This window comes from Aptenodytes forsteri, unplaced genomic scaffold, assembly GCF_000699145.1.
Source record: "Aptenodytes forsteri isolate BGI_AS27 unplaced genomic scaffold, ASM69914v1 Scaffold193, whole genome shotgun sequence".
NCBI classification, from domain to species: Eukaryota; Metazoa; Chordata; class Aves; order Sphenisciformes; family Spheniscidae; genus Aptenodytes; species Aptenodytes forsteri.
The window spans coordinates 8,516,479-8,526,649 of record NW_008795405.1 but is presented as its reverse complement, the minus strand read 5'-3'; the positions used below and the strand labels follow the sequence as shown (position 1 = coordinate 8,526,649).

At 39.8% G+C, this 10,171-nt stretch overlaps 1 protein-coding gene across 1 annotated transcript in view; it reads left to right on the top strand.

Moving 5' to 3' along the window:
- The window catches only part of EML5 (echinoderm microtubule associated protein like 5), a 96,568-nt gene extending 94,303 nt beyond the window's left edge, over positions 1 to 2,265 (top strand). The window contains exons 43-45 of the mRNA XM_019472448.1: positions 339 to 492; positions 1,272 to 1,372; positions 1,702 to 2,265. Of these exons, the coding sequence (XP_019327993.1) occupies positions 339 to 492; positions 1,272 to 1,372; positions 1,702 to 1,738 (292 nt within the window). The 3' untranslated portion in view covers positions 1,739 to 2,265. The remainder of the gene's footprint in view (positions 1 to 338; positions 493 to 1,271; positions 1,373 to 1,701) is intronic.
- Positions 2,266 to 10,171: the final 7,906 nt, after the last annotated feature.

Sequence of the window (10,171 nt, the reverse complement as noted above, 5' to 3'; positions counted from 1 at the left end):
AACTATTTTTAATTGCCCTTTCTTTATTCATTTTCTTGGCAAATGCCTCACTGGACAGTATTAATACTGTTGATTCACCTCTGCTTTTTAGTGTTGTCATGGGCCACATTATTTTGGGAATTATATCACTGAATATCAATATCAATTTCAGAAGCAATTATGAAATAATGTAAAAAGTAATTACAGAGTAAAACCTATATGAGATGTGTATGTTTAAGAATAAAATGTGAAAATTACATTTTTATAAAACCAGTTACAATATGGGAGCTGCTTACTATTTCCTTACTCTGTTGATTTTGCTATGGTTTTCAAAAGAATCTCTTGCTCTTCTGTTTCAGTGTTCTAGGGGATGAAGTAATTGGAATCTGGTCCAGGCATGCTGAAAAAGCTGATGTAAACTGTGCCTGTGTCTCTCACTCGGGAATCAATCTTGTAACAGGCGATGATTTTGGCATGGTCAAACTGTTTGACTTTCCATGTCCTGAAAAATTTGTAAGAACTTGTTTTTGCATCGTTACAACAAAAAGTACTGTTGCTATTATGGTCTCGTATTGTTTCTCTAGAAGACATATGATGGAAATATCTCCTACTCTAAATTTGTAGCTTTTTAACACATCTATGTAACTTTAGCTCTATAGTCTCATAAACATGCTTCACCTCAAAGTTTTCCTAACACTTTGTGCAGTAGCTCTTGCTATAAGCTCTTGTGGGTGTTATATTGTCTGCCAGTCTGTATTAGCGTAGTGCCTTCATACTGAAAATCTCAAAGCCCTTAGTTTTATTTATCCACGTTTCCAATCGCCATTTGACAGATGAGGAAGACAGCTAGTAATTTTAGTCCCATCTGTGTATTTCCATGGATGAAGAGTTTACAGATTTTTTGCTAATACTAGCACTGTTAATTTTCAGGATTTGAGACTGCACAGTGTAAGCTGCTTGCACACTTATAATGAAAATATTTTTTTCAGGGTTAGGAATTCTACACAAAATTTAGAGGTTAATCATGTGACAAGATATATTTCATTTTATTCTGTTAGCTTGAGCATTGTTGTCAATTTTCAGGTGCTGCCTCATTTGGTGACAATTTAATCTGCGTTGAGCTCGATAGTAGTTCTCCTTCAGGAGATCTTTCACATTTGAAAACCTATATAACATTCTGGATGATATAAATATGTGATGCAATAAAAAGGTGGATAAAAACATGCATACCTCGTTTGATCTCGGAGGGGACAGAGTATTTAGACTCTCTCATTTTATTGGTTTTTTTTCAGGCAAAACACAAACGATTTTTAGGTCACTCTGCCCACTTGACTAATATTCGATTTACAAGTGGAGATAGATACGTGGTCAGTGCTGGAGGGGATGACTGCAGGTATGTATCCTTTCCGTTATTGTCAAAAAGTACACAGCAGTGGACATGGACAGTCCATAACAGTATAAAGCTCAAGTTCAGAGTCTTCATCTTTTTATCTGTGTACTTTCTTTTCTGTTTGTATATAAAGAAATGGATATTTGCAACAAAATAAATAGCCCAGATGTTAATATGAACAGTTAAGATTTAATAAATTAAAATATGTTTACATCTGTATTCAGACCATCATATTTTTAACTGTAATTTTTCTTTTGACTGTTATTAGCCATTTCTTTTAACAATACTGTAGTCTTTTATACCTCATATTTAATATCTTTTTGAAAATGCAGCTTATTTGTTTGGAAATGTGTGCATATGCCTCATTGAGAGAGACATGGAGACTTGCAAAGAGGACGCTGCATGAAGTACCAGACATGAAATACCCAGGACTGCAATGTGACATTCTGCTGTGCCCTGCATGTGTTAGAAATGGTGCTGATCCGAGACACAGAGCAATCTGTCTCTGGAAGACAAGTATCTAGAGTCTGTCAGAAGGATGGACTGTAACAAATAACACTGAGGCTGTTAGATTTGCTTCAGTATCGGATAATCCGGGTTGGTATTTCACTCACTGCCAGATGTTGAAAATGAAATACATGCATAAAAGGAAAAAGTGAATTGTTAATCAATGTACAGTTTCACAGTAAGATCCTGGGGTTTTAATCAAGAGGTGTTATTTCTGACCTAGTGCTGTACATTGATCTATTTTCAGCATGAATGTTTCTCCTTTAAGTTTTGGGGGCTGAATATCATTGAAAAACAGAGTATTCCATATTTTATTACTGAAAGAAACCATATATTAACTCTTAAATATATAGTATTTTAATAAATGTTTAATTATTCTAATGGAAATGATATTTCTATGACTAGTCAAAAGGAAACATCATCTGGTGAAGCAGAAAAAAAGAGAGCTGATTCCTTAGGACTTTTCTGTATTTAGAGGCCTGGGTCACAGTCATGTCTGGTCAAAGCTGTTGGATATGCATGATCTTCATGGCTAATTTAGTGTTTTTGTTGCACTTAAACATTAAATTAGTTCTGTGAGCAAAAATAGATTTGCTCACTTTGCGAGTGCCTTGCCCACAACCTAAAAGTCTAACTCCAATTTTTGCCTTGTGAATAAAAGTATTCTCAGTGGAAGAGAGATTATTGCTGTGTTACTTGACTGGGCTTTTAGCCTCTACTCTGGAAATGTGGACTAGGGTGAGGATTTTATAGTCTTCATAATCGATAAAGCTTGGGATGTCACCAGTTGCAAAAATAGAATTTCATAGCAATATGAATTGATTTTATTTTCTCAGCATCACAGGGGGAATTCAGAGAGAATATTAACTTTCCAAACATTGTATTTTGTACATTTGAACTTTTTAACAAAGTTAGGACTACCTGGGAGAGGTCTCTACTCAGATTTCTCTCCCAATTGTAAAAAATGTCCAATCATACACTTCTTTAAATGGACCTGCTGTCACTTCTAGCATAAGTGCATTTATTCTATCCTGCAACATAACTGAGACTCTAAGTTGAAAAAAACATTCCAGTGATAACAAAAACCTGAACAAAGCTATGTTTTGGGTACAAGCGAGGAAGATCTCATCAGCTGTTTGTCTAAATGATGTCATAGAGATGCATTACAGGCTGAACCTGGTTTTTAATCAGTGCAGTTAATTTTCCTGCAACACGAAGGGAACAGAAGTAACTAATTATCAGCGCTACTCTCATAATGACATTCTGCTGGAACGTAAAGCTCTTTTCCTCTGCGTAAGCCAGCATTGCTTTAACAATGGCATTTGTTTAGGTCAGTCAGTAGGCTTTGGTATTATTCACCTCTTGCATTCTCTTATGCCAGATAAAAGTAAAAAAGAAATAAACCTCATCTCTTCTTCTAAGCATCTTGTGTGCATGGTGGTTATAGAGGGAATGGGAGGGCTTGCATATAGAAGAAAAGGGGGAGAAAAGTTAATGAGCCAGACTTCCGTGCTCTCTTAGGTCCAAAAATGCTTGTTATGTGCTATACAAAGCTAGTTACCCAACGGTCTTAGATAATATATTTTATATATCAAGCTATAACAAATACTTATTTTAAAGAAGTTGATGAACTAAACTATTATCAGGTTTCTTGGCATGATGGTTCTTTGCAAAGTCTTGCCAGTCATGCAGCTGCTATTCTACAGGAGCAAAAACTCTGTGGATTTGGTCATGAGTGTACAGGGAGATCTTGCCAGTAACGTTTTTTACTTTAGGGGAATTGCATATGAGAATTGAGATTTGACCTGATCTGTCTCATAACCTTGTTGCCTGCCTGCCTGTTTTATATGAAAATTAGTATCTGGCATTTAAATCTTATCCGTGCCAGAAAAATTAGTTGCAGTGTGCTATAGCTGTGATTCTATCCCTTATTAAACACATCTGTGCAGGACCTCTTGACTTGAAGTAAGATTTGTCCTGTCTCTATTTTAAAGTTGCCTTTCATCGGTTCAAGTTGGATAGCTGTTAAGAGCTCCCTTGTAGCCTGTCCCACTCAGACTGCCAGATCAAAGTCCAAATTTTTCTGCCTCCGAGTCTTCCCCTCAAAATCCTAGGCTCAGTATCTCCCAGCCCCATGATCTTCTGTAGGCCTCCACCCAATGAGAGAGGTATGGGGACTATCAAGAGGTTTGTTCCTTGGATCCCTGTCACTCCTCTCCTCCCTCCCCCCACCCCCTTCGTTAATGCTGTGCCTCTCCACTGGTAATTTGCCCGTTAGTGCTTTTGCCCTGAGGAATCTCAAATGCCACGCCAGCGGTGGGGTACCAGTGAGAAGCTGACAGGCTAACTGCAGCAGGGCTGCCCTCAGCGGTGCAAGGCTGATAGCTGCAGTGCAGAAGTCTGAGCCTCCAGATCTCCCTGCTTCTTCACCCTCTTCCAAACCTCACCGCTACTGTAAAGGGCTGGGGTGGGAGCTGGAAGCTGAGGAGCTCTTTAAAAACAAAACTACCAGCCTTGCTCCTCCTATTGCAGCCAGTACTGGTAGCTAGTATTTTCCCTGGCAAACTGCTCAGGGGTTTGCTGGGTAAAATGGGGTCGGCCAGCTGGGAACGGTCATGAACGTTGAGGAGTGAGTAGAGCCTCAGTTGCAGCTTTCTTCCTGAGGACCATTTGGAGCGTATTTTGTAGGATAAGCTGTGATTCTCTGCTGAAGAGAACAGCTGGCTGTAAGCATGGTTAAAGATGGCAGCTTTGCAGTTTTTTTGGTCTTTTGTCTGTGATGGTGCTTGTTACTGTGCCTCATTTGCTGTTTACATGAAATGCTGCTGTGGAACTTGATAATTGTTGCCACTCGTGCTTGAAGCACGTGTATACGGGAACAGACTGCCTGTTTCTGTAGGCAGTGGGAGCTCGTGACTGGTTGCTCAGCAGGAAAGTCAGAGGATGAGATAACCCCGTAGGATAGGTCAGGGAAGAAGCTGGAATGTGGAGGGACTAGTGACAGCCTTCCCTTTGGAAGCATCAGAGAGAAGAAATGTGGGCAGGAGGGCTCTGTCTGAAGCTGGAGGAAGCCTTTTCTGTGATTATACAGCACCAAGAAGGGGAGGCAAAAGTTCTTTGTATAATTTGCTCGCTCATAGTGGATGATTTCATTCTCTAGCTTAATTGTCTTTCTAACACCTTTTCTGGCTAGCAGCAAACATACATCTGTGGGATCTTTAAAGTCAGCAATATTTTTTGTAATAAAAGAAATAAACTAGAGAACTGATGCAATAAAAGCAAAATGACATCTCACTTAAAAAAATAAATGTGCCCTTGAAAGCTATTTAAGTGTGCTTGGAAAAAAGAGAGTAAGAGGAGGAAAATCAAGCTCCTAGGAGCAAACAAAAATTAAAAATAAACACATTTAGAACTGAAAATTGCCATAGCACAGGAACTGAGGAACACAGTTGAGATTAGGACAGAGAGAACAAATTAGCCAAATGTATTGAATCATTTAGACTTGAAATCTTAAATTTTTTATTCTTACGGAGACAGTTGTCATACATGACTTCCTGATTTTGATAGGGAAGGCAAGAGATGGTGTAAAACTAAAGATAAAGAAAGCATTTCAGAAAATTAAGGCTACTTTATCACTTGTCGTTGGCAGTTGAAGGAAAGCACTCATTCAGAGTAACTTCTGACTTTGCTTGATATCAGGGTTTCAATATTAGCAAGATTCATTTCAGAATAACTCTGAACTTCATACAAGTCAGGTTAATGCTGACCTGGAATTGTGCCATCAGAAAACAGACACACTGCAGACAAGTTATCTCCTGGATCTGGAAATCAGATCAAAATAAAGAACTTCAATACCAAGAGCAGGACTTCGATAGCATTCGGGGTGGCTTAGTTTAAAACCATGATCCTCTTCTCTCAGCTGCTGCCTAAAGCCCGCTATTTGGCTTGCAAGTTTGCCAGGGCAAACAGTGCCCTTCTTTCAACAAGCCCTGAGCGTCTGCCTGTGCAGACCTCACCTGCGTTCTGGATTGCACCCAACAGTGCTGAAGTCTCCACGTGCACATGGATTTCACTCTAGGCCTGTGCATTGGAATCCCTTATTGGACTTGCTGCGCCTGGCGCGGTGGTGTGACAAGCTAAGGATCTTGGTTTCAAATACAGTCCTTACATGGGCAAGGTGACATGTTTCCCTATTTCATTATCAGTGTCACGGATGTGACACGCCTTAATCTTTAATTTTTTTTTTTAAATTCTATTAGCATAAGCTATAGACAAATGTTGTCTGGTCAGTGTTTTGGACAAAGTGAATCATCCTCTAGTCTCTACAGAAAGGGAAGTAAGATTGCAAGTCACAAAATAAATTGCCGCGACAGTGGTTGTGACATCACTAGCTGTATTGCATTTGCATACTCTTTTGTTCTCATGGTTTTCTTATGCTTCCTTATAGTCTGCTCTGTTTTCCTACAGTGTATAGCACCATTCGATTTTTGCTCACGTGGATGGATAGATAGGTGAGCTTGCCAAAGCCTACTGCGCATTCCATACACCAGTCACTGTGGTGTGGTTAGACCAAGCCTGTCTCTTTGGTTGTCTGCAGCTTCTGCGCTTCAGTTAACTTTGACTTCAGACTTAAACTCTGCATATCTCATTTCAGAAAAAGAGAATAGTTTTAGATGTATAATATGCATAAAAGCCACAATAGGTTTCCTTGCCAAAATCATTCATAAGTAACTAAAAATTAGTGGGTGGGTGGGTTTGGTGGGGGGTTTTCTCCAGTTTACTTGATGCTAGAACAGGTAACCACTCACCATTGCCTTCTCAGATTACCAACAGCATACCAGTCATAACCTTGATGTGAGTAAAAAACGAGCACCCCAGCAATTTTGTTTTTTGTGGGGGTGGGGGGGGAGAGAGAGAAAAAGAGGCATGGAACATGTGTTCTCTTTTCCCCCCTAGTGTAAAACAAAACAACAAAAAAAAGTGTAAGGTCTGAGCACGGTGACATTAGGCAATTCTCATAATTTCCACTTCTTTTTGAAGTTATGGAACATAGGGTGGAGGAAACAGTAACAGGAAACCAGTAAATATAAACACGGAGAAAAGGAGAGAGAAAGGAAAGCGGAGGAAGGAAGGCGCATGAATAGGCAAAGGCAGGACCAAAGAACCAACGTGGGGGGTGGTGGCCGGGGAGTCGTGCCACTCTCTGGCAAACACCTTGTTTCACATGGGAAGTGTTCAGCGGCTGGTGGTGGAGTTTAAGGACTGGAAAGGCGGCAGGCAACTTTGCTCTGTTTTTGGGAAGATGCAGCTGCGCCCATTCATTGCTCTTTCCACTCCCATACCTATGGGGCCACTGTTCAGTGCTGAGGTACAGCAGCTAACACACATTAACCGCTGTGGCAGTGTGCGCGTGTTGGCAACAAAGATACTGTAAATACAAAAATGCTACGTAGTACCGAGAGCTCAGGTAAAAGAGTTTAATGATGTATTTTAAAATGCTACTCATCTTTCCCACAGAAACCAAGCATGGGTTGTTTTAATAGGCCTCTTCTGATTTATCTGTATCTTAGCTTCCTGTGCAGCTGGGCTTAAATGCATTCTGTAAACAAAAAATACTAAACCAAAGAAACCCTGTACTTTAGACAACCCTTCATAACCAACCTGTATCAATTCCTGCCTCTTTCATTTCTCTCCTATTGAAAAGTTATTCACCAGTTCTTGGTTCTGTTCCCAGATGTGCACAACATTTAACATGACAGACGTTAAAGCTACGGCCTGTATTTGTCCCGTTTAACTCGAGGTGTGATGGAGACGGGTGTCTGCAGACAGCAGTTCAAATCATCCATGAGCTGAATTTTCCTTTGGTGGTTCCTTGCCTTAGGCCTCCAAATGTAGGTATAGTAAGTCAGGGAAGGTGAATGTAATGTGGGCCTGTGAATACATATGAGTAGAAATAAATTAGTAAAGTTCTTGATTTTATCCCAGAATAAACAATTACAAAATAAGGACATCATTGACTGAAGGTAAACTTTATGTAAAAAAAATCCAAACTCATTACGGGTGCCGCTTAGACAACTGAACTGGACTTTCACCTGTAGCAACTCCTGGTAAGTGATAAAAAAAATATGTGCAGAGAGCTGAACTGATGCTTCCCCACCTGCGAGAGGACAGTTGAGTTTGGGACATGAGAGGCAGTACGTTCCTATCGCTCGGTGTGTTTGGATTTCTCTTCCAAAGCCAAAATACGAGTTTCCTAAGGTTCTGTTGCTTGTTGTGGGATGACTTCAAGACCCTACAAAGTGATTTTGCCCTTGCTAGCACGTACCTTGCTCAGTTTGGACACAGATGTTGTGTGAGAGCTTTTTTTTCTTAAAGTGACCCGTTCATTCCAGTGATGTAAAGATGTGTCTGATTCACACCATTCTACATTCTTAAAAGAAAGCTAGTTGTACCCACTTAACTATTAAGTGGCCCCAACATAACAAGTGTTTTAAACTAGAGGATTAACGTCGTTCATGCTTCGCCACTTTTTCGTCAGATGAATTCTTCTTTCGCGGGGGACAGATGCTGCTATCCCATCATTGTGTGTAACTGCAGCTTGCGTAAAGCTAGTGCCATCTTCGGCTGGTCTCAGTGGGGCTGAGTCAGGAGACAAGTGCTTAAGGAAAAACCATGTAGATCAGTGAAACAAGTACTGCATTGGTGGGTTCTGAAAAAGGGAGGTAGCAGGGGTATTTTAGTATCAGTCCTCTGTAGGACTTTGGGGGGGGAGTTTTCCATGTAGTATCTGTCCTCCGATTATTCATTCATTAGCTTTTGCCATTACTCTCCTTTTCTTTTTCTTTTTTTTCTCTTTCCACAGGAGCCCTTAACCCAACTCCCCCTCTCCCAACCCCCAAATAAATACCTTTTCAAACGTGGTGGCTGTGAGAGGTCAGCCAACCTTAACCACAGCTTTACTGTGACTATGGTGACCTACAATACAAAGCACTACGTTGCCGAAAGTGAATTTTCTATTTACTTAGTTGCAAATTCTTGAGACTGGGGAGGAGGGGGGGATCTTTCCATGCCCAGCAGGTAAAAACCAGGGTATTTATTCTTCCCAAGAAGCAAAGCAGTTAAATACCTTTTTCCAACACATTACTCAAAATCTGAATGTGTCATGTTCAGCTATGGAGCTGTAAATGTTCGGTAACTGTATGATTTTTCAAACAGCAGTCACACCTAGGGCGTGCTCTGTACTGTACTCTTTGGGAATTTAATAAATACACTTTCTAAAGAAACTCCAAGCATGAACACGGGCACAAATTGCATGGAAAAAAAAATGGTTTTCTGTACTTCTGTGAAACGTTGGTGCTGTTGGGTAGTACTTTCCACAGTTCTGCTCTATTCTTCCTTCACTTGCTACTACTTATCATTGTGCTGTGTTTTTAGGTGCGAAATAGCTCTTTTTTTTTTAAAAAAAAAAGCGGTATCTGGTAATTATAAGCTTCATATATGCTTTTTAGTTCAGTTATGGGTATACAGCATATTATATTAAGTAATGGAAAAGCTGCATTACTAACTTGCGAAGAAAGTTAATGCATTTTTAATGTAAAATTTCACATAAGAATACACTCAAGACCACAATGATCACTTAACATAACAGTCTAAGTAAATGCATTAGAACCATTATTCCCTTTCGAAATGCATACACTTTTAGCGCTGCGGCTTGGTTTATTCACTTTTTCTTTCTAGCAGAGAAAAACGGGCAGCTTGCCTTACGCCAACCATTGTGCAGTAGGTTACACAACATCAAAGCTGTTGAAACTCAGCAACGGCGGCAGTACTAGTTTTCTGCTGCCCTTACAAATTGTTCTCTCCTCCTCTCACACCGAAAAGGAAAATAGCTTCGTGGCGGCAGCTATTTCTGAAAGGGACAGCTAATGAAGGTATTGGAAAATTCTATAAAAGAATAATGCAATTTGCAGTTTTTCATCTGGAAATCCATTTCAGCATTGCTCCGTACAATGCAAGAGCCCATCCTCTCCTCCTCCACTCCCCGGTCAGGTCACCTTAGGAAAATATTTTACTCTAGTTCTTTAAGCTTAAAATCCAGTTGTCTGTTCAGATTTGTTGTGTTTCATTATGGAGTGTGTCAGATAATCCCTCTTGCTTTAACAACAATTAAAAAAAAAAAAAAAAAAAGGTATTTAAAGGTATTTTAAACTAGTCCAAAGGTATGGTCATGTATTACTGTAATAAGGATCATGGTTTTAAGTGTACTCCATTTTGGTTTCCACCATGAACATCTAA